This window comes from Trachurus trachurus (assembly GCF_905171665.1).
Source record: "Trachurus trachurus genome assembly, chromosome: 15".
Classification (NCBI taxonomy): domain Eukaryota; kingdom Metazoa; phylum Chordata; class Actinopteri; order Carangiformes; family Carangidae; genus Trachurus; species Trachurus trachurus.
In genome coordinates, this window is record NC_139906.1 from 20,848,882 (window position 1) to 20,876,237 (window position 27,356).

The 27,356-nt window shown below is 41.2% G+C and overlaps 2 protein-coding genes across 2 annotated transcripts in view; one reads left to right on the forward strand and one right to left on the reverse strand.

Moving 5' to 3' along the window:
* On the forward strand, nucleotides 1-25,491 carry vwc2 (von Willebrand factor C domain containing 2). The gene is made up of 4 exons (XM_083988568.1): nucleotides 1-141; nucleotides 8,180-8,909; nucleotides 10,322-10,451; nucleotides 25,040-25,491. The coding sequence occupies exons 2-4, from the start codon at nucleotides 8,259-8,261 to the stop codon at nucleotides 25,189-25,191; spliced, it is 933 nt and encodes a 310-aa protein (XP_083844694.1). The 5' UTR covers nucleotides 1-141; nucleotides 8,180-8,258; the 3' UTR covers nucleotides 25,192-25,491.
* rmdn2 (regulator of microtubule dynamics 2) overlaps nucleotides 23,446-27,356 on the reverse strand; it is a 175,083-nt gene continuing 171,172 nt past the window's right edge. Inside the window, exon 12 of the transcript XR_014596001.1 lies at nucleotides 23,446-23,458. The gene's annotated coding sequence lies outside the window, so the exon portion shown is untranslated. The remainder of the gene's footprint in view (nucleotides 23,459-27,356) is intronic.

Sequence of the window (27,356 nt, forward strand, 5' to 3'; positions counted from 1 at the left end):
TGAGCGGCTTAACGAGCGTCAGTTTCCATCTCCTCACCACAGATCATTTGTTGCTGTCTTACTAGCTCCGCTGTCCAACAGTCCGAAGGCTGAGTGAAGCCGGCGCACTGACGGATACGGACAGACTCCCGAGGATCACAGGTGAATTATATCAGTGTTGCTGCGTGCGTGCGTGCGTGCGTGCGTGCATGTGAGTGTGTGTGGGAGTCTGCAGTGTTTTTTATTCGTGCGTTGTTGCACTAGATTGCTTGCACGCTCAGGTTTCTCATCAACTTTGGGAATGAGCTGCTTTTCGTGTGAGATTTCACTCACTCAAGGTTACAGTAAAGCCACTGTGTCTGGCTGGGAATTAAACAGCATCCATCACCTTGTGCCTTTGTGAGCTTGATGTGGGAAAACTAATGCAGAAAAAGGCTGTTGCACCTGTGGAAGCTGCACGTGAACCAGTGTTAAGTGAACTGTATTGGTGTCTGGATGCTATAAGAGGAGCGAGGACGGTCTAAGAGGCATCAGAGGGGATTTCAGAGGCTGCACAAAGACTCAGTCTGCTTACACACACTTGAGGATGCAACAACCAGTAAACACAGCCTCAAACAGTGGACCAGGCTGCCTAACACAGTATACAATGCATGCATCATTAAATTATTTCAGTTTTCTTGCAAAGTAGGAGCTTGCATGGTGACAGGGTGTTGAAAGAAAATGGTTTTCTCTTTGCTGCTTTTTTTTTTGGGGGGGGGGGGGATGTCTGTTGTTTTATCAGTCATAGAGAGACTGGTGATATTTATCCACACTTTTCTTTAAATGTCAATACATATCTGGGTGTGAGACACACAAGACTCAAAGAGGCTATATCATCATCATCATCACCACCACCACCACCACCATCACCATCATCTTTTCATCTTCTCTCCTCGCTGTAATGTGGTTTCTGCCTCAGACTTCTCCTGGCAGCCTTTGTTTAGGAGCGAATTCTCACCTTGCACATAATGTTAAGATTTTATGACAGTTTTGCAAGGGCCCTTGGTTTTGCATTTCATGTTTAGGCCAACTTTCTTTTGATTTGGGTCACTCGTAGGATTTACAGTCGGAGGATAAAATTCAATTAGACAGCCCTGCAGCAATCTTTACTCACTGGCAGATGGCTTAATACTTCTGGATCCTGCCTGAGTGTCCCTTATTGCTGTAACTGGATTTCATCATTTCAAGCTGTTTATGTGTATAAATATGAGTTTTTAAACGTGGCATCATTATTTCAATACTTTCTTTGCCCTGTCAGATCCAAGCCCACTAGCCTCCACTGTCTAAACATTTCACATCTCGTCCTCCGTGATCTGCTTTGTCATAAATTGAAGTAGACCTCAAAGTAAATTGTTGCACTCCCCCATGTGTTGTCGATGGCATGTTGGGATGCTGGAACGGTGTAAGTAGGAGAATATAATGTGCAATAAATGCAGGGCAAACAGCGGTGAGGGCATATTGTCAGTCTGAGTTAATTCCAGTCCTGAGGAGATGGTTTTCCTCTCAGTGACATCCAGTTTGATTTTTACAGAGGGACAACGCAGGAGTTGTTTTCTTCTCTCCAAGACAATGTGGATGTGATGTGTGCTTGTTTTTGGAGGTTCATTGTCGGACCCTGTACATCATGCACGGCCTTAAACAGAAATCAAAACACGAAGGGTGCTGTGAGCCTCGCTGCTGCTACATCAGTTTTTTTATTTGGATCAAATTGACAAATTTGCCTATTTATTCTTTTAAATGCAACTCCTTTATATGAAGAGCAAATGATAATTAGAAATAAACAAATAAACAAAAAGAAAAAACCATCCCAGCATGAGTGTGGAAAATTCCTGGAGATGAGAGCACTGCCACAGTACATTTGGCCCTATTTATAGCGTTATTGTGAGTGAAACAGCTATTAACCTCCCTGAAAGAAACCTGTCTGAGTGACATCAGACAAGACAGCAAGAGGCAGGACAACCTAAACACATCTGAAGCGCCTCACTGTTTATTTTTGAAGCCATGCCAATTCAATCTGTGTGAATAATAGTATCTTATTAGTCAAGGTGGAGCTAAAATCTGACTCTAAGCTCAGGTTGTTGTGTCATGACTTATGGGCTCTGTTCTCTCTGCTTGATAATGAAAATGACAATAATTTATGAGTCATAAATCAATGCGATGGTGAGCATCATTGAACCGTGAAGTAACAGCCAGGTCGAGTATTTGCTTGATTAATCATTGTTGCTGCACCTCAGTGGTCAAGTCGGCTGTGTTCAATGGCCTGAGATGTAAACAGAACTTTGGCCTTTGACGGACGGATTCATATCTACGGTGATGATAATGACTGAACCCGCTCCTGCTGCCAAACACTGAGGCTAATGTTGACTCCATTCTCCCCAGCACACGAAGCAACAGCAACATTTAAATGTCAGTGGAAAGTGGAAACGATTTTCTGTGTGCAGAAAATCAAGCTGTAGAGCTTCCTGAAGCAGGAACAGGTCACATTTAAGGAGGAGGGGAGGAGACTTCTAATGTATGGTCCAGTTTATATCACAGTCTGCCCAGTGAGGACAGCTGCTTTGTGACGTAAACTGTTACACTGGAAGTGGATTTTGTGCCAGAATCAAATATCAGTAAAACTCACTTCATTCATACTTAAATATACCAATTATTATTTATAGTTCTTACGCAGAAATATAAATCCACACTGAGTTCTGTGTTTGAAAGCATGAGGAAAAATACACAGTGGTAAAAATAAGTGTAAACTTTAATTGCCCATTTCAATTGGAGAACCATCGACACAGAGGTCAAGACTTTAATAATTGCTTTGTTCTCTTTAAATATTTCTTCTGACCTTTTTTTAAACCTCATCAAGAGAAGAGTGTCTGTCGCTTTTCTAAGGAGTCGTATAGGCTGTGCATGGAAAAATTTACATTAATTTACTTCCTCTTTTTGCCAAAAAAAGTCCAGTATATCTGATATATATATGTATAAAGACATTATTATTTAAGCTCAGTTATACTTTTATAACTCCAATAAGGGTTTTAACCACAGCTACAGAGCATATTAAAATATTTTTGCTACTGTTTGTTTTAGTATGTGTTATACTATTTATTGGTATCACAAGGGTTGGTCCTGGTCTATGAAGATGTTTTTTAATATTGTATTTCATGGAAATCAGCCGCCACAGCTATTGAGTCTCCCTGCTAGTTGACCTGTTAGACCAGAGGTCTGAACTGACAACTTTCACATCCCTGGTCTGGGCGCTAACTGACCAGACAGCAGGTCAGCTCAGTGGTGGTGGAGTTGGAAAAGGAAACTCACTTGATATCAACTTTGAATAAATGAGCCGCGTTTTATTTTATTTTATTTTTTTTGTAGTAATATATTCAAGAGTGTGTATTTGTGTGTGTGTGTGTGTGTGTGTGTGTGTGCGTGCGTGTGTGTGTGTGTGTGTGTAGTCATAATAAATCACCAGCTTATGTTTGCATCATTATTTATTCATTAAAAATCAATTTAAAACACATTTTGCAATACATTATAGCTACATGGAAGGCTTGGTTTCAGAGGAGTTATTTTGATGGCTGTTTACAGGTTTCTGTCCTGTTGATACAACTTTCTTGGTCAATGGTCACCAATTATGATGTAATACAAATTGGAAAGTGTTGCGTTTTAAAATTTGTAAAAGTTTTTCCATTCTATTTTTTTTTTATAATTGGAGGAGGACTTACATGCCATTTTAGCACTTTATGGGCCTTGATAATTGTTCTCACCATTTCAGTATTTGGAGCCATGCCGAGACCTGTCACCAGTCAAATAACAAGGAAACCACAATACCACTTAACTGTGCACAGTGGAAAAGGGTGACTGTTCTTCAAGACAAAAATATATATACAGCCATTTTCCCCAGCATTAATTAGTGTTTGTTTTCCAGAGATAATTATCTGGAGCTGACAAGTTTTAATTGAGAGTTTTTCCACTTACATAGCTAATTTTGTTTGCTCTGAAGTGGGTGTTCAGATGTGTCAGAAGTGTGAATGAACTCAGTGATTCTGGCTTATATAACATCTAGTATGCCGTTGATTGATGGCTGCAACTAGTAGTTAGTGTGAGGCTTCTGGGCTGTTTCAGATTACACCTGTGTAGAGTTTATGAGTGTGAGTGTGTCTTATTTGAGCAGTGCTGCTAAAAACACAGAGTTTCTATGTGAAGTCTAGGTCCTTAAAGAGATTTTACAGAACCATGGTTGTAGTTTATCACATACTATATGCTCATTACGCTCAAATTAATACAATTTGTCTGGTTAACAGTCCATAACACAAGATTTTACCTAATGCTTCAGAGATATAAATTATAGTAAGACATGGTATATGTGAGTATAGTTGTAGGTTCTTTTGGTGTTGTTGTTTTGTTTTTCTGCCAGAATGTCTTTTAAAGTATAGCAGTGAAACAAAAGAAACAACAACAACAACAACAACAACAAAAACAAAAACAAAACACAGAATCCTCTGCGGGGCTGTGGGCCAAAGATAAATCCATGACCTTTCACCAAATGGCTTATGCAACACCATCGATGTGAGGAAGTTGCTATCCTTTGAACTTGAGTGGTAAGAAGAAGTATCCACATTGGCATCTTGAAAGTGTTCACTGGGATGGGCCCATTATACCAAAAAGGACTTATTTGTGTTCCTGTCTAGCCTTTAAAATCCCATGACATTTGACACACATTATGCTGTGTGGCTGAGAATTAATTAGACAGACATTTAGAAACAATGTGATCTGTATTAAAGATGGCATTAAGATGCAATGAATGTAGCAAATGATTTAATTTGCACATCCAGAGAATAAACATGAGGTTCTAAAGAATAAAATGCACAGCTGGTGTTATTGTGTATTTTTCTTATTGTTAAAAGCCATGAAAGGACTACTATAACCAACACTTTGTCAAACCAACAAGTCGGTCTCTCTGTACTTTTCAAGTTTACTCTTACTGAAGACATAATTCTTGTAAAACAGGTCACATATTTTAGTTTTCAAGAGGGCTCTTTATTTCAAAGAAACAGCGGGATATTGCAGTTTCTAATGATTATTTAGCCAAACATGAGTAACTAGTGCATTTTTGAGTGGACTATTTTCAGTCATGGATTCATTCATCTGGTGTAGTGAATATTAAACACCAACATCTATCCAACACCAATGTAAGTTATTTGTTTAGCATTAAGTTGACTTATTGTTTTTTGGTGCTGTTCAGCACAGGCAATAAATGAACAGTAGCTTAAACATCAACAAGATATTTGAGCTAGATAATAGATAGCTTATTGTGCTAGCCTATTTCAGTTTGCATTACCCCTACTTTGTTATATGTCAATTTGTTTAAAGAATAAAACGTTACATTTATTTACAGCAGCAGAAGCGGGTTGGCATCCAGAGTGAAGTCTGTAGATAAATTTAGATAAAAAAAAAAAAAAAAATGCTAGAAAAATCTTTCCAAGTGGTAGCCTATTTGTAAATTTGAATGTGACTTTTAGCGTTAGCATTGAACAATGTTTAGAGAAGAATAAAATGTTCATCCTCAAACATCCTCAGAAGTGGAAGTATTGCTGGTACCTTTATTGTCACGTTCTGATCTGTAGCCACTGGCATTCCCTGAAGAAACAGCACTGCTGGGAGGATGTATTTTATAACCACCACTGTGAACACGATCATGGCTGAAACTCTTGTCAGCCAACCATGACCACCACCTGCTCTACATTCAAAGCCATGGTGGTGGTTAAAAGCACCGTTAAGTTTAGGGAAATAAAACACATTGTGTCTGACGTCGAACTTAACTCTGTTTAACACCAGGACACAAATTAACCCTATGTTGCAAACATAACTATCAAAAAGTGTAATAATGTGGGGTGCTGTGGGCCGCAGTGAGTTGAGCAGGCTATAGTCCTCACTGCAGTCGGCCCTGGATTGAATCCCGCATCGGGTGGCCCTTTACTGCATTTCATTCCCCCTCTATCTGCCTCCCCATTTCCTGTGTCTCTCAACTGTGCAAATACTTCACTGCAAGACTGGATATTCTGGCTGAAAATAAAAAAAATCTGTCAACATTTAACCAATATGTTAAGGATGTTTAGGATAAATTAACATGTCCTCATTATGTTCAGAAAATGTCCACTTAAGTTTCGCTCAAATTGTGTTTGCTGTTGCATCAAGTTGTATAGAAGATTCTAGGAGACAGGGTTCACTTCTCAGTATAGCTGTAGCCTACCACACACTGCACTGTAACTAACAACCCTGTTACATTTGGAAGTGACTCACCATAACCTACAGTGTGTGTGTGTTCACTGTAATGAGGGAAGGTGTTGCAAGTACACCGGTGTCTTACTGATGTGTTTTTGGACAATAATAGAGCTTCATGGCACAGGAGTAAGATGTATCAGGCCCTGATACAAAAAACACCTGTTACTGTACTAAGATCATGGTGTTGCTGCCTGGTTGTGATTTTCTTATTGAATCTGTTGACAGTGATAAAAATACATATCTATGGGCAGACTTTATCTTGTAATATGCTGCGGTGCCACGGCTAGTTTGTGCCCACTTGACAACCCACCTGAGAGCCACCCAGAGCTGCAGTCTGACGGAGAGCACGGCAGCGGTATCTGTGTGACAGCTCGTAACAGCTGTTAAGGTGGAGAGGTGAAGCTGAGAAAAGCCAAATGAGGTCCTTTTACTAATGAGGCTTGGTCTCATCTCTCTCCCTCTCTCCTTCTCTCCCTCTCTCAGCTGCAGCAACATTATCGGTATGCACCTCGTTCTGCTTCCTCTCAGTTCCACAGCAGCTCCGAGGATTCTGCCTCAAACATAGCAATTCGGCTAAAACACCGCTCAAATACCAGTGGTGTGCCAGAAGTCAATTTCAATCTTTTCTCCCTCAGAGTGGATCAGAATTCAGAAATATCAGAATGTATAAATCAAAACATAGAGAGGGACTTTGGCTCCGCAGTTGATTTTAAAGACTGATTTTATAGAATTAGTGGCCCAACATGACGTCTGCTCTGGCTCTGTATCACCACACGCCTAATCATGTTTGCTTCCTGTTTACTTAGTGCTCGGTTGCTTATCACCTCCTGTTTAGTGCCTCTAATTGCTCTGTTTGAAATTAGCCATGTTCATTGAAGTTGACAAATTAATCAATATGGTGAGCTACTCTTAACCAAGCCCAGACAGGACTTTACAGTTAATTGAAGTGTCAGTCAATACGACGTAATCTCACCTCCCTTTCAAAAGAAGCTATAAATGTCAACACAACTGAAGCCTGTTAAACGGAGCTCGGCGGCGACACCAAACATTTGGAGTGAGGGAAATGAATGGAAGTAGGCCACCACACGCAGCAAAGCATCATAGAAAGGCATTTGAATTTCAAGACGCCGCAGTAAATCAAGTTAAGCAAGAGAATAAAACAAAAACATTGACTAGGGCTTTTTCAAAAAATGTGCAGCCTCTGCAACGTCTGCTGTTGAGGCTGGGATTTCACTCGCTTGAGCTGCTGTATATTGACTCCTCAGAAGTGTAAAGAAAGTGATGTGCTTTTATTTTGATTAATGGAAAACAATGAGAAATTTATTGGACCTCCTTTACAGGAGGTTTTGATGCATATTCGGCTCATGGCAGAGGCTTCGGCAGATCTGACCACATCTTGAAATTGATACGGCCACTTCTGTCAGCTATAGTAAATTCATCTTCCCAGACTAGAATTATGTTCTATTTTCAGATCAATTTCTGGTTTCGTACAGTTGTCTGTGATTCATTTGAATAAAGCAGACATTGATCCCGGTGCTTTGTTCCGTAGAAGGAGCAGGAGTTTAAGAGTGTTAGATTCAGGTCCCTCTTTGGTGATTTTCCTCTTACTCTGTCACTGCTGTGACCAATTGATGCGGGGAAGTATTACAGTATGAAGCAGTATTGATTTCCTAACACAGCCCTATGAATAGTCCCTGTCCTGAGGATCCAATTCACTGCTCCTACAGCCCTGCGTCACACTCAGTGGGATGTTTGCTTGACATGATTGAACAGTGCTCTGAAGTGGCCTGAATTTCTCTCACCGTTCTACTAAATGAGACAAACGCCACACCCGGGATGGGAAGTGACAAAATACTGAGCACATAACCCCAGTTTAATTTTCTCTTTCCAGATGGACTGGCTCACACCTGAGATGTGAAGTGTGTTATGTGAGCCAAGGTGTTTTCCCACCTCGCTGGTGGTGGGGAGAGATGCTGCACTTCGTTGCCATGACAGCGGAAGTTCTCTTTGTTCTTGGGTTCCTGATGAGCGGCGCCCAGTGTAATCCCATAGCGACCTTACCAGTGAGCCGAGAACGTCTGGAAAGGGTGTTGACCCAAGCCAGGGAGGACAAACATCAGGACAAGCAGGCCCCCGAGGAGCTGCTGGGGTACGGCGCTCAGCAGCGGCCGGAGGAAATCAATACTTTGGGACCCAACAGGACCGTTGCGAGGCAGGCCAGGCCGGGCCTCGGCTCCGAGGCACAGGGATCTAAGGACGGGAAGTCCCAGGATCTATGGAGTGAACAGGACAGCCTGAACCAAATAGACGAGGGTCCCACCAGTGACGTCACCCTCTCCCTGGACGCTATCGACGAGTATGCCTACCCGGACTACAGGGGGAAAGGCTGCATGGACGAGAGCGGCTTTGTGTTTGCCATCGGAGAGCAGTTCACCCCGGGCCCCTCGACGTGCCCTTGCCTCTGCACGGACGAGGGCCCTCTGTGCAGCAAGCCAGAATGTCCCAAGGTTCACCCTCGCTGTATTAAAGTGGACACTAGCCAATGCTGCCCGCAGTGCAAGGAGAAAAAGAACTACTGCGAGTTCCGGGGCAAGATCTACGCCTCGCTTGAAGAGTTTAAGGTGAGCCCATTAACTGCATTCACTCATTTTTTGACATGCTCAAACTTGAAAGAAGTGCTGACAGAACACTCCTCGCCATTCAATGGAGTTTATCACAGACGCTACACAGAAACTAGTTACCTTGCCTTGCAGCATGCAAGCGAGCAGGCAGGCAGATTTATAATGGCAAAGGTCAGCACTTGTCTTTTTTTTCTCACACAACGCCGGCGTATTACCAGAGGCTGAATTTAGCAGTGCAGCTTCAGCAGAGTGTTTCCATATTCAGTCTGTTGATACACATGGTGGAATTAGAGTTATAGTAATGTTACAACTCGGCGGAGCATGATGCCACATGTGGGTGTTTGGTAAGACACTACTCACACACACACACACACACACACACACACACACACACACACACACACACACACACACACACACACACACACACACACACACACACACACACACACACACACACACACACACACACACACACACACACACACACACAGCCAAATCTCTAATGTTTCATCTTCTGACACTTCTCTGAAGAGCTCGACCCCAGGATTACACCACAACCGCGGCGTTATGTGTCTTATGAGATGGTACATTTAACAGTGCCTAAAGCCTCTCTGTATGGTGGTGAGTGTCTCAGCAGGAGGTTAGGGCTAATATGGAGTTTCTTCTTCTAACACATGGTGTTACTGACGGCTCTGTGTCAAGTCTTTTCTGTGGGAAATCTACAGGAATATATATTTCTCAAGCAGCATACGTCAGCCTTTGTACTGCAAGGTGGGGGCGTGGAGGGGGTGGGGGCAGCTTTGAAACTAAGCAACAGGCAGGTTTTACGCTTGATTGCTAAGTTCTGGAGCACTGTACTAAGTGCTGCCTCGCTCCATTTTTCAAAGTAGAGTGCTGTGCGGAGGCGCGAGCCTCTACTATCCGCAACAACACGGGTAGAATTAACCTTTGCTCTCTTGTTAAGACTAAAGGTGCACGGATTTATGCAAGCCTTGGCTAAATGAAGCCTTTGATCGGAAATGTAGGAACTGCGTATTCCAAACATATACAATCAGTCCCAGCCCTTGTCCCTCATTTATTCTATTTCAAGACACGCAGGAACACTTGGATAACCGACTTATTTCTATCTCTTCCTGTTCATGCAGAAAGAAAATGGGAAGCATCTTTCTTTTGTTTCCCATTCCTATTGATTTCTCCATATCGGCTGATTGGATAGTGGAGCTGTGGAGAGACAGAACAGTGGAAAAAGAGAGGCAGACACAGAGACACACAAAGAGCCAGAGACTAAGATAGCAAGAAATTAATTAAGCGGATAGTTTGTTTTCTCTCAACACAGTGTCTCCATGTGTGTATCTGTGTGTGAACTGTTTCTAAGGGTGTTAATTACTTATTTCTTCTCTCGTATCCAGGTGTCTCCATGTGAGAAGTGCCGGTGCGAGCCAAGCGGGGAGGTGCTGTGTTCGGTGGCAGCCTGCCCTCAGACGGAGTGCGTGGACCCAGAGTACGAGCCGGATCAGTGCTGTCCCATCTGCAAGAGCGGTGAGTAGAAGTCAAGAGGATTCCACTATAACCAGTCTGCTCGTGGTGGCTGCTGGGTACCTACGGCTCCACCATGGCGGCGTCAGTGTAAAGTGTATTTGATTTGCTCAAGGGCACCTCAGCAGGAGATACGAGGGCAAGGTAGCACAAATCATTTCGCTGACACAAAGAACGCAGCGTGCTGCACTGCAGTGTTTGCAGTCCGCTTCTATATCAGATTGCATATTTGTAACAATAGAAGTAATGAGATCCAAGTCACACCAACAAATGTGGTTAATTAGTCACGAGTTGTGGAAAAAGAAACATTTACTGGTGTCTTAATGTCATATAATTACTTAGTTTATCTGATGAGGGCTGCGGCGTATGTTCCAAATCCGTCAGTGCTGTCTGTTTGAGATTTGAGGTCTGCTCGGGTTTTTCGCTGTGAGGGGCCGTGAGCGTATGATCCTATTGGTTTGAGAGCTCTGGCCCATCTGAGAAGGAATTCAATGGCTCAGAGTCGATTATCTGAAGTTGTTTCGGATGATTCCAGACAGCATGTCCTAGATTATGTCCCCTTGTTTTCTTGGTGTGACTCTAATGCAACATGGCAATGTCAGCAACATTGCTTCCTTCAGCAAAAAGAATGATGACTTGCGATATGTATCTCTGACTTGGAATCTTAAAGCGGTGCAGGCTGTATGCTATAAACAAGAGCAAGCAATCTGCATGAAGAGAAAGAAAAGCATCACTGTGACAAGAGTCAAGATAGACAGTGCACTCCACATTAAAATGCTTCGTCTGTATGAGCCACTTATTAGACGACAGAGCAGCTAATATCGTTTTTGGGGTAAAACTGCAAGAGAGATGCTGTGATATTTCATGCTGTCTGTTCAAACAGAACATTTATACATTAAATGATGAGCACAAGATAATTAGAAATAAGAGATTGTTCGAGTGAAATTACAAAACCTGCTGCATTTGCATAGAAATTCCTCCGCAAAAGAAAGAAAATATATCAAGAGGATAATTCGACTGGATGAAATAAACAATATGTCCACACAACACCTACAGCACTTTCTTCACCATCTGCTTAGTTCATTATAATTACACCCAGAATATCACATTAGTATAATTCATGGATCATTTTAGGCTCATAAAACATTATAGACATAAGCATTTAAGTGTAATGAACGTTTGTGACTGGTTATCAATCAAAGGTTGTCCCACTCAAATTAAAACCCTGTCCAGAGATAACGAGTTGAAAACATTGGCAGTCATGAAGCGTTACATGCTCTATTAATATTTGCCTGCTGTAATCTTGGGGAATACACACTGGTCCTTTGTTCCCTTTTTGCTGTTCACCCACTTTTTATATATGCACATATTGATCATGCTGAGACTGCTTTGCGCCAAGTTTTGGGCAGTGCTCCATATTTCCCCCCTGTGCAATGCCCAGTGGACTTGCTGTGGGTTGCATTCGCAGTCACATCAGTCAAGGAGACAGATGTAGATACAGTGCAGTCCGTGCAGGGATGTGGCAGACTTGAGGAGAACATGCATCTGCAGTCAAAAGTCCCACCAAATCCACGGGCTCATTCAGCCGGTGAGGATTTTCAGTTTTAGGGCGGCATCAGTCCCTATTACCATAAGATTACCACACATTACCATTCTGCAAACAGAGCTCACTAAGTCTAAGAGGCTAAGTTACCTGACCACAACTAACACTCACAGTCTGCGCTAGAAATACTTGAATTATTCTACTCCCATGGGATTCTGTGGTTAAAGGGGCATTACGCTGACTTTACGCATTAAGATGAGTTTACTGACATTGAGCAGGAGGCTACTACTCAGCCTGTGAAACCCGTTGTGTGATGTCTTGTGTGGCTGCGGAAGAGCTGTCTAAACCTGTGCTATAAAGTTAGGGCCTGCACTTTGAAATCTGTCTGCTTTTATCAGTCAGACAGTCTTTAGTAAGAGTTGCAAAATGAGAGCAGCTGCCGGTTCCCACTTCAAATCTCTATTTTCAAGTTTTTCTTTTAATGATATCCTCAGTGTACCTCACCAAAGAAATGTGGAGCCTTCTGGGAAATGTAACAATACCATGGGGGTTGTGTTATGGCTATTAGTTTGAGTTATTTTATCATTGTTTCTAAGTGTGTTTTCTGTCAGTGTGGCATCGCAGATGGCTCTTAATACTATAACAACCATGAGCCTTGGCAACTGTTGCTGTGGTGGAGAAGCCAAGAACAGGCTCAAATCAAACTGGTCTTAAATTAAAAACACTTTGTTGTAGAGTGTTTGAACAAAATGCTCTGCCATAGGTTCCTAAGTTATATAAAAAAGGGGCCGAAATCAAAAAATAAATTAATTTAAAGCAGAAGTAAGCGATCCGGTCGTTTTGGCTAACTTCTTGTCAGCTGATGGAGTTAGCAGTCCCCGCCCTCGTCCCTACGTCACCACATTCATGCGCATCCCTTGGCTGCACACACAGCCCTTCATGCCGTTCTCTCTCCTCATTGGATAAAGGTTGTAGGATACAAGGAAGTATACAAGACGTTTTCTCCTCGGCTTACAGCAGAGCAGAGTGACTGACAGACCCGTGTTTCAGACCAAACACTCCATGTAAGTGATTGCTGTCGGAAGATATAACTATTTAAGTCCTATATTAACACAAACATTCCGCTTACTTCTGCTTTAAACTCCAAAATGGATTTCAAGTTTCTCAGCACCACAATCTTTGGTTTATTCTCACTTTTAGTGTTGTGCATCACACGATCACCAGATGTGGTCCAGTGAAGGGGCTGCATCCAGTTTTTTTTCTTCAAAAACAGTTTTAGAGGGATAGTGCAACATTTTGGCAAATTGGCCCATTGCCATAATCCCTATAGTTTTAGGAGTAGGTTCGTTACCTTTAATAGTCAGTGCAAGCTATTTTAGAATGGCAGAGTAGAGCGGCGAGCTGCTCAGAGCTACGCTACGGAGGCTAATGGGATTTCCTGGTTTCCCTCATCAAACTCATCAAATACACGACCCAACAACTCCAAAACGCTCTCGTGGACAAGTTGTAACCTGCACATTCACCACGCTATGAGATAATAACGGAAAGTTATGAGACAGAGTTGTTTTCGAGGTAAATTCATGCAAAGCAGCTGATGCGCAATTTGCCAAAATGTTGAACTATCCCTTAAACAGTTGCACCATTAGCTGTTCACCTGAACTAAACACTGGTTATGTACTATATTCTACAGGATCCAGCTGTTGGAGCCTTTGTCACACATTTCAGGGCTGTATATTGTACAGTATATTGAAGAGGGCTTTAGAGCAGAGTGCAGTCTTTTACTAGAATGACCAACAATCGTTTTAATTCTGTCTCATGAGCCTCCTCACATTTATGTAAATTAAAAACTAGATTTCTCCATTGCCCCTTTAGCTGGCTCCTGTTATTTCCTCTCACACATACACCTGCATGGCACTTAGCTATAATAAGGAGTGTGCTGCTACATCGTCATGCACCCTGTGTCAACTCGGTCTCAGCCGCTTTTGGAGTAATCAACAGGAGCACAGTGGTATTTAGAAAAAAGCAGAAATAGCCTTTAGCAGCATTTACGCCTGATTTGTGCAGCAGTCACTGGGTTTTTAAAGCTGCAGTAGGTGAGATTTTCACTTCAATAATAAATAATCCTTGTCATTTCTCTGCCTCCGCTTGGCTTTTCTCATATCCAGAATTACTGTGAATATCAGAGCTCAAACTTTTAATTGGATTTGAACATCTTTGTATCAGAATGTGTTTAACAATCTGCTCTTGGACAGGGAGTGTGTCTGGCTCTGATTTGATGAACAGAGCTGGCAGGCTGGTCAATGTGCAAACACGAGGTGTAAACAGGCTCTGCAATCACCAGACATCTTTGTGAGCGTCACCTTCCACCTGCTGGAGAAAATGGAGGTGTCTGTCAGGGTATAATACATCACATACATGACACTCTGAGGACTTAATTATCCATTCATTTCATGCAAAACACCTCAAGGTAAACAACAAGAAAAAAAACAGTCAGGACCTGGCAGAACCTCCTCCGCCTGACAGGGCAAAGAGACAGTGTATCTGTCCTCAGTGGACAGGATGCAGAAAATATATTTCATAAATAAAAGGTCCAACATTAATTCATATCTTGTAGGGGAGCGGGCCTTATGAATATGATGATGAATATTTTTATTATATACCACAGACTCTTATGAAATCACTTAATCATGCATACCCACAACATATTTAACCTAACTTAATGTAATCCACACCATGTAACCATGTTTTCCAGGTCACTGTAGTTTCCATGTCACTACTTGTTACTCATGTTTTTCACCAATTAAAAAAAGAAGTATGCAGGGGACGCCTTGTTAAACTATTAACCTAATGGAAGACACATGAAGGAGACACAAACATAAGTAAAAGAGACATCACCCTAAACCACACCACTGATCTTCCTTCAGCTTGTGTCAACATCAAAATGATTATACATTGAATTTCACTTTGTCTTTTATTCATGATGAGTCTTTGCCAGGGTTTTACAGACGCCGTGATTTAAATGATGAGGATCAATGATTGTCAACTCCCACCTCACCACTGTTGATCATGCAGCACTCAATATGAGACGGTGCCGCCGTGGTGACTCGCTGATGAAATACTGATGATGTAAAATAAGGTTACTGGAGGTCGTAGGAGAGTTCCTCCTCTTGTTCTGTTGTTTGTCTTGTCTACAGATGTTGTTTGAGGTGCAAGACAGATGTTAAGACCTCCCAGGAACTCAAAGTGCCACATCAAAGCTCAGCTCATTAATGGGAACGAATTAAATACTCAACCAGATGTGTCGTGCTCCCGTCAAAGGATAGTGTGTCATGGAGTTTAGGAGTGTGAACATAAAAGTAAGAGAAAAAAAAAACAAGAAAGCAGAGAAAAAGACAGAAAATGGAATAAATGAGCTGAAAGACTGAAGCAGCAATCTGTAGAGAAAAACTGAGCTGTATAGTAGCTTCTCATTCAACAAGTCATCCCTGCTGTCTTTTACCCTCATTTCCCAGCTAACAGTCCTCTTTACCATTTTTCTCACTATTGATATAAATCACAATGAAGTATTTCAATGTTTGATAAGTTCATCAATTATGCACAGGCATTATCTTGGCCTTTTCAGGCATGCAAAATCAATGCTTATGGCAGAGCACCCTGTCTCAGATGTGTTATTCAGCTTGTACGCAAGGAGACACTTGGGGAAGAGCCAGGGGAGGAAGATGAAAGTGAGAGGTATCGCTTACATCCACCGCAGACAGTTGTTCATGAATATCAAAGAACAGCTGTGAATGGAGGCAGGTTCTCATCATTTTTTACTCATTATCTTAAAGCAGTGGAACACATTGCAATTAAATAGTTTCATACCCCCTGAAGTTTGCGACTATCATTTGCTTGCCACCATAAAGTTTAATTAAACAATATTGATTCACCCAAAGAACACCTAGTCAATACAAGTCAAAGAGGAAAGATAGAAAAACATGTCCTCTACTTGAGTTTTTCTTTATCCTGCTTTCCTTGAAATGTTTATTCTCCTTCTTTGACATATAGGTGTAAAAGATATGGAAGTGTTTGTTAAATTATAAGCCAAGTTTTCTCTCTCTTGCAGCATCTGCTTTTGAAGAATGCTCAGGAAATAAAATAAAAAAAATCAATGCAGGAGAAGCCTCTCTCCTTGGCACCTCGGCCGTAGCTCCCTCCCTCTTGTCCTTTGCTCTTGCAGGGTATCGCCTTGGCAACGCATGAGGAAACAAGCGGTGCTCTTCAAGACTTGAACATTAGGGTCAACACTAATCTGGGGGGGATGTGATAAACAGTCTGAACTGGGGCCAAAATCACTTCAAATGGAGCAACACGAGACATGGTAGCCTGGTTGCCAAGAGGGATGCAGACTCATTTAAATTAAGAGAAGCATGATTCATAGAGCCTTTTAAGACGTGACAGGTTTTTTCTAAAGAGAAACACAATCATAAAAAAAAAACACGAATGAAAAGGAAGTTGTTTATATGAATGTGAAATGGTGTGATTGGTCCATCTGAAGCAGCCTCCATCTCACCCTGACAACACAGATAAGGAGTCGGTCCTGCCAATGAATACAAAAATTAGCGCCTGTTTTTTATTCTCTGACAGACTCTTTGCGAAGCCTCCCAGCCCTTAGTTACTGTTGCTACTCCTGTCAAGCTTTGCGACATTTCATGTAGCTTACACTAATGATGTTGCAAATTTACCAGTACTTATTCTTTCAAATAGTCGATCTTCAGTTTCAGCCTGAAAAGTCCATGTGTGGTGTGATAATAACACAGATCTGGGTTCTATATTCATATTGTGAAATTATCTAAGACTCAGTCTACAGAGAAATACACACACAGCCTGTAGGAACCTTAAAACCAACCATCAGGACTTCTGTGACTTTGTGATGTCACAACAGAGCAGATAAGCCCCGCCCACCTAGACCCAACATACTACCTGATGAAATTTATGTTGTCTAAAATATGCTATATTTGCTTGTAATCTGTTATATCTTCTATATCTTTCTGAGAGCATTCACAAAACACCCAGCCATGAATATGGTATCTTCTTACGGAATGACACTTTAAACACCTGAAGAGTGTAAAATATGGGACATTTTTTAAAAAGTAGGTTCTTAGTTTTAGATCTGTCACTCACAGGCTTCAGCTTGTTCAGAATGCCAACTGACTCTTTAATGTTTCCTTGGGTTGCTTTAAAAATTAAAACATAAACCCACCCAGATCTACTAATATTCAACACATGTAAGAGTTGAGTTACATCAAAGGACAGAGACGAGGTAGTGGTTGGATTTCACCGGGACAAGCGTCTCCTCAACAAAGCAGCACAGAAATTTCCGACTCCTTCCTTTTGAAGATTTCATGATTGCAGTCTGTTTCCATTTCAGTCATCATTTCATAATGCTAGAACCAGCCCAAGCTGTAATCCCATAGACACCTGTTTGAGTGTAGCATTTATTGTTACAGGACGATATTATTTTAGCGCATGTATTCTTAATGTGTTGCAATGTATTTTTCAATGTATTTTTCTTGAAGCTTGTGGAGATCCTAAGGATAACATCAGTTGTTCTCTCCAGCGGTGCATTAGTGAGCAGAGACTTAACACGAATCTGTGTCCATCTTCACAAAGGTGTGTGTATTGGTTGGTCCTAAATGCGATTGGCAGCATCAAAGGAGTATTGTGAAGGATATTCATTTCTTGCCACAGGTGCCAGAAGAGATGAAAGATTTTTTTTTTTATCACATAGTAAAAAGCTTCCAGTGGTGTCTATAATAGCACATAATGGAGGAACATGGACAAAGTCTTTGTTAATCTTGTGGAGGCCTTGTGCTCTTGCAGGCTTCATTTTACTCCAGTCTGTGATAGTAAACCCACCACGGTTTCTAAAGAGGTAAATCTGCAGCTCATGAAACTCTGTTGGTAGCATCTACAGTATAAATTTACATTCATCTTAGTATAAGTTGGACAAATATTCCATGTAATCAGATTTTCCTGTCAGATTTATTATTCCTTTGTCTGGTTGTGGAAAAACAAATGCATCAGGGAAATGGTTTTGAGTCTCAGTCCACTTTCAATCAGTAGCAGGATGCTTGTTGAAGACTAGAGCTCCAAATTAATTCTCATTGACTGTTACACTATGTACAATACCAGAGCATCTGAGTTAGGATGTGGTGGAGAGTCTATGCTTCATTACAAATGTTAAGATATCGGTCCCATTTCACCTGTTGATAAAAGATTATCCATGAACCTGCTGAATACGTGATTTGCTAACTAAAAATGTCCTATATCTAACTCCTATATCTTTCATGCTCTTTCAGACTATTTGACAAAGAAACTGCTGAAGTGAATGGAAACACTTAATTCATATATGAATTCGATCCAAAAACGTTGCAGACTATTATCTCCCAAAAACCCTTGACATGTGGCTGCTGCCAGAAACAGGAGCTTTTGGCTTCCTGTCATTACATGCACCAGATGCCCTTGTTACACAAAACTGACAGCCCCTGGTAAGATCATAAATAAGATCCTAAAATATTACATTCTCGTTAGTGACATGACTTGGAGAACTACTGAGGAAGTCAAGAGTCTATTTATTAGGGGATGTAACCCTCCACCTGAATGAATAACCAGACGGATTACACACAGCACAGATTCATTAGGAATAAAAGATGCATTCGTTCACAAACTGAACCAGGAGACATTTGAAGTTTAATTTTCACACCATAAAACAACAGTAGCTACATCATCAAACACATTACATTTTTATGTGCTTGGCAAACGCAAATACTTTGTATCCTTCCACACCTGCACTCACCAGCGTTGTTGGGTCAGCTGTTATCTGTAATGTCAATGTCGATGACGTTATAAACCAGCAAATTGGTCGGTGTGAGGCCAGAGGGCGACTGCTTCCCATGGGATAACAATTTGGCAGTGACATCATGATGGCTTCATCTGATTGGGTAATTATTCCCTTTTTTTTCATCAAGGCTTGCCAACTTCAACCTGGCCTCCTCTGAGACATGACATTTATCTGGAGAAGGCATTTACAGCTCATGGCCACTGTGGTTTCACGACATATGCACACATGATTTTAGAGAGGCAGCTGTTTGTCTGAGAATGAGAATTGGGAAGAGGAAGGACGGCAGCTACAGAGCAGAATATTTACTGAGCCTGAGACTCGTTATTAAAATGACAACTGCAGTCTGAAAAGCAGGGGACGTCTGGCTTCCCTCTGCCACACCACTGATGCTCATAAAGTCTGTTGTTTTGTAATATGGAACCATCTGCACTTTGGTGGAAAAACTGGGAAAGATCCTAAAAACGATCTCTCTCAGAAAATCAGAAAAATCTAAAATCTTAAAATGCAGAGAAACCATGTGACAGACAATCAACGTCATACAATTTGCAATAACACTGCAGATTTAAACCTTCCTTGAACAATGGCTTATGTTATGTTGTGAGCGCTGTTTGCTCATTTGTGCTGTTGCGGTTAAATCTCACGATCTGTGTGAGCTCATCAGCCTAATTGACATACCTGAGCAGACAGCTGGTGGCCCTGCTACATATCTGCTGCTGTTTCCTCGTCCCCTCTGACTGCTCCCGGTCATGGTTTTAAAGCAAAGCCTGAGAAACTGCCTGCTATTATATGGCTACATAAATTATATAATACAAAGGAAAAAGGCTGAGGTTAAAGCTGCATGTTCCTGAACCTGCAAAAACTAGATATACTGTTAAATGTATTTCCTACACCTTTGCTCTAGGTTATAGACAGACAACCCTCCAAACTACATAATCTAATAGACTATTGCTGCTATTAGAGCCTATGTTGCTAAATTACAATTGGCTAATCCCTGTTTGGGAGTATGTGTTTTAGGAATGGTTAATTAAACGAAACAGCACAATTATTTCTTCTTATCCTGTTCTCAGAACAACAAGTACGGCAACGACAACCAGCAATGAATTCAGTCTGTTGTTACATTTTACACATTGACTGTAATTCATGATGTAATCACGAATAATAATAACCAGGCCTAAGTGTGTGCTGATTTCATTTAAGCTGGAAAGCAAAAGTAGGACATTTTGCATCATTTAATAAATTCACAAAAGGTTAAAATGAGTTTTTCCCCATCTTTCACCCTTTCGAGTCACACCGCTACGGTTTATTATCTAAAGGCCATTTGCCCGTTGTGTTGTGGATGTAGTTATGTTAACAACAGAGAAAGGTCTCCAGAATGAAGGTAATGGTTTGTCACATTATGTCTTAACAATTAGAGTACCGCTGCGTCAATGAATGGTTTTGGGCTCTGCTCTGCTCGTTAGAGGTTATTTTCTAAATTTTCCCCTGAATAAAAGTCACTGTTAATGAGACATTCAAATTCATTTTTCACAACACAGATACATAGAGTAACAAAACAAATCAAATTAAACTCTATAGTGACGTCAAAGCTGTTTACGAGTTTTTAGTACTGTAAATGAAGGTCTTCCAGTAAAGAACCATCACCTGGACACCGCTGTGCAGACTGGCGAGGGGGTTTGTGGCTTTGTTCCTGTGAAGGACATCGGTTATGACAGTCGTGCTACTTGTGTGTGCAGCCGGGTTGTTCAGATGATCAGTGGGCGCAGTAGCTGGAGACAGCATATGCAAACAAACAGTCACATGAGGTGGCACTTTCATAAAAACAAAAGAAAAACCTGGCATGTGCAGCTTGTACTGTATGTGAGGCTGGTCATATCTGAAAGGCTGAACCCGCTTCACTTAAAATCTCTGCAACAAATTATTCATATTGTTCTTAAATCATAGTCCCCCCCCCCTTAAAAAAAAAAGAACGTTCTCCTGCTTCCTGGCTTCGGAAGGCAAGGTCATTTTTATTCTGCATTTATAATGCAAATGTACTCAAAAAATGCATTAAGATGAGTGATTTCTGCTATTCTTCTTTTTCCATTACCTTATAATGGAGCTCTGCAAGTTTATAACATTTCAGAATTAAGGGGTGTGATGATTGGGATGTGTCCTCGATTCCCCGTCTATTATCTAGGCGCTGCCACGGAGCCAAAGCCACAGGTGCTAATGGCTATCTTTTTCACACACTGCCCATGCCAACTTCTAACACGCTGTAGTGACAGTTTGAGTCCAACTGCTCATGCACATGCACAGTCCATTTGTTTCTGCCTCTTCGGGTGTCGCTGGAAAGCTCTTGTGAAGCCTGATGTGCCTATAAAAATCTCTTCCTGCCACCGAGAGCGAGAGGCAGAGAAAGACAGAGAGTGATGACAAGATGGGGATATATTATATTAATGAAGCAATGACAAAAAGGTGGGTGTGATATGAATGGCAGAATAATAGGGCCATGGCAATGAGTAAGCACAGTGGCGCCGAATCCATGCATAAATTAACACAAGCGAGTGTCATGCAACCGTGAATGTCTGGCTGACAGGCTGTGGTTTTAATCCCAGCTCCAGGAGGAAGTAGTTATGATTTATTTTGTAAAGTGCGTGATTATTTTTCACATTTTTCTCTACCAGGATATCCTTGACATATGCGTCTTTTATTCGACACACTGTGTTCTAAATGCTGCTAATGATGATGAATCAGTAGCGACAGCAGCGTGGGACATAGGATGAGTTGTTATTCAGATAGGGTGTGTGCGTGTGTGTGTGTTCATCTGAGGACTTATAAATGTGTTAGGGTTGACATTTTGACAGGCCTCGGCAAACTGTTCGCATTGATTGATGTGCCAGCACGCTCCTTCTGGTGTGCTGCCGTCCAATGAAATGCAGTGGCTGCAGCTGAAACACTCACCATTTATCAGGATCTTAATTATACAACAGAGTGGCTCAAGACCTTGTTAGTCTAAGGGAAATAGCCATTGTTATGCTACGCCTGATGTTGTGGAACAATTCCCTCAGTGTTTATATTTTGCCATGCAGCTTGAGAGATAATGGATGATTTATGAGGACTTTTTTTTTCCAGCCAGTGGTTGAAGAGAAAAGCTTTCCCATCACACCTAGTACCAAAGAACATATTTCTGTAGGTGACACAGGGAGCACGTTTATGTTTGCTATTGTGGGTTCAGCCACTGGATTTCTGGTGCACACAGTGTCACATGAAAGGAAGCAACAAAATAAGCCAGGCTCCAGTGGTGGCTCCTTTTTTTTTTATTGCAACTCTCTGGGCTACATACAGAGCTGTGGTTTTTTCTTTTTTTTCTTTTTTTTTACCTAACATCAACATTTTCATTAGTGAGCCAATTTCCTCTATAGTAATGAGAAAAATAACAGTCCCATAGCTGCTTAATTTTGTTGTTATGCTCAAATCCACTGTGCATTCCCACAGTGAAGTCCACTAAAATGTATGCTTTACTCCGTGGCTTAAGGAACAATCTAATGTGCACACCTCAAAGTGAGTCTAAATGAAAACAAAAATGCTTTGGTTGAAGGTTTGAATCCCAGAACGAGACAGTAGAGGATAGAAACTTGTCCCTCCAGACCCTGAGAATTCACTGTAATCACTGTAATCCCAGGATTCATGTCTTCCCTGATGGGAGCGCTACATAAACTGTAAGTGGCCGCCCGGTGGTTTGATAAGCAGATACAAAGCCGGCTGATAATTCATGGCACCTTTAAAGAGACCCCGGTGAAAACTCATTCACTCCATTAAATGTGATGAGTATCAGTGTCATCCTGAATAAATTCCTGTCACAACTGAACACTGACACCAGCAGCAGAAACCGGTTCATAAATCCTGACGCGAGTGTATCTATTATATTTCTGTGCCCCTTACATTCACATAACCAGAACGCCTATTTTGGGAAGGAATCAATGAAAGCCCAGATGTGAGAGCCCATTTTCCACTGAGAGAAATGAAATGAAGGGCAGCACATTCAGTCTCTTGTGTTCATTATCTTTTTTTTTTTTGGACTGACTGACTGTGTTCAAGCTCACTGAGATGTCATGAAACCCTTAAAGAAACGAAATAGGACGACTAACCATGCTGAACTCCACATGGAGATTTGGTCACTGCAGCAGATATGACATCTAAAAAGCAGCAATAAAAGAATAACTTAAGTCCTGTCCTACTTTCCAATAAGCTTGTGTCCCACTGGCCTTTGTTCCACGCTGTACTTTCATAGAAGTCTTGCAGTGTGGGTCCTCGACTAGAATAACAAACACTGAAGCCTTGTTATTGATGATTACAACATAACATTATAAAATGTGTATGATAACCTTTGTTGTTTCGTTGGCCAGTAGTAGCTGTAGTTTATCTTAGAGGAGCAGGAACAACGTGTTTGAGATTATCTTGTGGAAACACCAACAAAAGAAGCAGAGAAATTCACGGGGGATCAACCTAAACTACAAATCTAACCTGAATGGTTACTGTAGTTTTGTGTTCAGTGCTCAGCGTAATAGAAACAACCAGAACAAAGATAAAATGTCGAGCACTAACCTTTGGTAAAATTTAAAATTCAGAGAACAAGCTGAAATGGAAAACTTATTTGTGGCAGCAGATGCAGTGAGCTAACTAGCTTGTGAGCTAATTGGTGGGTCTAAAGGCTAATTAACAAGTTAACTGCGTATGCTGCACAATTCAAAATACATATTTTTTTTTAATATCTAAGTTTAGCTCCTATAAGCTAATTTGCCATGCTCAAACACATGGCAGCAAAATCCCAGAGTGTATAATTGGGCTAATTAGAGATTTACTTGTTCATATGAGGTGGTAATTTATGCACTTATCCAGGTTTATATATTCAAGGTTGTATCATAATAAATCACTCCTCTATTTACAACTCCCTATTAGAGGAGTGTGTCCAAAAACAACATTGCACACTGTTATTGATGAGTGTGCTGGTGCACTGTTTTTCTGTCTTGCAGCACAATGCATGATGGGATATATTGCTTGGCTGTTGGATACTGTGAGTCAAATTCTCACTATGCATCCAGACAGCACTAGAAAACTGTGAACTCTCTGTAGTGGAGTACAAACATCAAGTTTGTAGTATTGGTTACTAAGTGAATATGAAGGGAAAATGTGTTCCCCAGCATTTATTTAAATATTTGCAGTACTCCATTAATCTGGGTCAAACACATTGATTCACACCATGTATTGATATGCTGAGCATTAGCATATTTAAAATATGAAATGCTGATATTATCGTATGTTTTTATGATAATATTGTGAAGGCAAATGTTAAACCTTATGGATCTTCTGTTTATCAGGAAATGCAGTCGCCACATCCATCAAGTGTGATTGTTTCTTGTTGTGTGGTTTTTGTTCAGATACAGTAACAGACTCTCTCACTCTTATCTCACAAAGGAAAAACACAATAAATCATTAATGATGAACTTGACTTGATAGCATATTTATTTGAATATTTTTGTCTAACATAATAACATCATTGTCATGAATTCTCCACTATGAATTCTAACTATGTAACTTTATGCAAGAAAAACTTGTAATTCAGCTGTAATTCAAGTGCTGCTTATCCAGAAATATATTGTCACTGACTGGGTTTATAAGTAAAGACCATGACTTCCTATCAGCACAACGGTTGTTGCGGTTCATAAATCACCTGCGTCCAGACTGACAAGGGTGTCAGTCTGGACGCAATTCATGGAATTTTAAACTGATTGGGATCCTTCAGGCAGGACAAAAGGCATGTGACATTGAATTGTGTGTTCAGACCTCAAACTGCACTTTTACACACTGAACACTGTCCTTGCTGGATCTAGCACAATAAATGTATGCAGTCATGGGTCTATCAGTGGAAAATGTCACAGAGGAGTGCAACCTTAACGCGGGCGTTTCTTTACTCTTGTCTTCTCAGCTTCCTGTTACTACTCCAGCACCATCTGTGCTGTATCTGAGATTTTCAACAATGAATTAATTCACAGGAGCAAAACAAATCAGACATTTTCAGTGCTCAGAGCTGACCTCAATAACGTGACACAATGCCAACAGCACAAAGGAGACGTATTAAAAATATATTAAGTCAGTCTGAACCAGTTTTTCTTGTACCACCCACAGGGCCAAATTGCTACGCGGACACAGCAGTCATACCGGCCGGCAGAGAGGTGAAGATTGACGAGTGCACAATCTGCTACTGCACATACGAGGAGGGCACATGGCAGATTGAGCGTCAGGCCACCTGCAGTAAGAATGAGTGCCAGCGGAGCTAGAGACTGGCACGTCGAAGGGGGACATTGGCATGTAACACCAGTGCCAACCCACATGTAAACTCTCGGCCTTTCACACAGTCTACTGGACATCAGGGTCGGACAGCGGCCCTCCAGCATTTCACCATTTATACTCTAGTCACTCCTGCATTACAAAAAAAAATGCTTTTATGAAAGTTTATAATCCACACACAGAATATCTATTTATCTATGTATTAAATTATTTATGAATATATACATATAGGGGTCATTAATGCTGAACTAGTGAAAAATATTTTTTATAGCCTCTGTATTTTAATAAGCAATGTATTGGACCAGAGGTCAATAAAACAACAGAATGTATAGAACACACACAGCTGTCTTTGGAGGTGAAAACCTCAATGTCTCGACATGTGGTGTCATTCAACAAACCCTGACACCTGCCCCTCTACCACCAAAGTGCAGACTAGACTTTGTGCGATCAATGTCAGAGTGATGGGTAAAGATTTGCTGTGCAGGGCGATAAAGTGCAGAGTTAAAAACAAAATGAGAAACAGAGGGAAATTCAAGAGGACTTGACTGTTCCTGATTTCTTTTTTTCTTTTCTTTTTTTTGGATGTTCAAATGTGTTTTTGATTTGAAAGTGCTTTTTTGTATATCTCTTGGTACTGTGTGTTCATGTTTCAAATAAATGCCAATCTGTGCTCGGTAAATGCTTAAGTGATCCTTCTCAGCTGAAGATCTTCAGTGGTTAGTCTTTCGCTGAAAGGCTGGCGTTTTACATTTTCTGGCTTCTAATTGCATAAAATGTTCACCATTTCAATTGAATCATCAAATAACACCGAGATGGAAAGATCGACCCAGATCCTTCCCTCGGAATAAATGATTTGACATTTCCGTTATCACAGGTAACCTTTGAGTGTGACAAAGTCGAACAAATCAACTCTTTAGATGCAAGCATTTTTCTGTTTTGAAGTACCAGGATGAGCGCTGTTTGTAGGAAAGCTACAGGTAAATATTTAATGAGTTGTCAAGAGGGATATTAACTTATTTAGTAATGCTGTGGTTTCATTTCCAGTAGCTATATGCATAACAATATAAACAAGAGAGAATACAGACTCTGCATAGTTGCCTCTGGGTTTTTGACTCCATTAATAAAGACTGGACACTCCGAGGTCATTGATCCCAATTTGCTTGCAAAATTTAAAAACTAAAAGGTCATGTGGCTGGTGGCATATTTCCCCTGGTCTTACAACTTTAATTTGAGGATGAGGACTAATGAATGAGTTTATCTTGCAGAGCCGTGGGCCCTATTGACCAGCAGATCAAAAATGATGATTGATAATTAAAGCCCAGGTTGTGAGCGCTGAAGTGCAGGGTTGTGATAACTGGATGCAGATGTTGTGTTCCTGTTATCTTTTGCATTACCAGCATGGCGCTCTCTGTGTCACCCTTTGCAATGTGCTGGCCATGCCGCAAAACTCTTTGATCAACGGGATGCCAGACAACGATGCTGCATCTCCAGCAGTGAAACGTGCCTGTCAGCCAGCCGGCGGGATTGAGGTAAATAAGCCTAAATGCATGTACATGCTACGTGACAGGCTTCTCTCAGAGCAGCGGGGGAGTGGTGGCACAGATCTATTAAGGGTTTCTGGTCAGACTGTAAGGGTCGGTCTTCTCAAACCAGACTCATTCTTTTCAAGGAAAAAAAAGGACCTGTGCTTGTGCATACAAGTGATAAATGAATGTCCACCAATTCACATTTTTTATATGAAAAACTCATTTTCATATTCCTTCTTCTCCCCCACCCCCTCAGTTTTCTTCTGTTTAGAAGTATTACTGCTGTGTCATTGCTATATTCTCTCATTATACAAGCCAATACTCCATTACGGCTGGTTTTCCAAACAGCCCTATACCTGCTGTGGATCTGCCTGTTAAGTAAGGAATCTGACGCTATCTGTCATCCACATCTGCACAGTCCAGGTCATTAATGCTCACAATTGGCTTTAGATCAGTGCATATTCCAGCAGTTATTCAAGATCTCCTCTGTCTGTGATTGGACAGACGAGAGCCGTGATTAAGCCTGCCTATAAAGTCTACTCAATAGAAACGAGGCCGGGTCTTTTAGTTTGACATAAAACTCCCAGTAGTAGTAAACATCGAAAATCCTTCAAAGACAGGCCATTAAT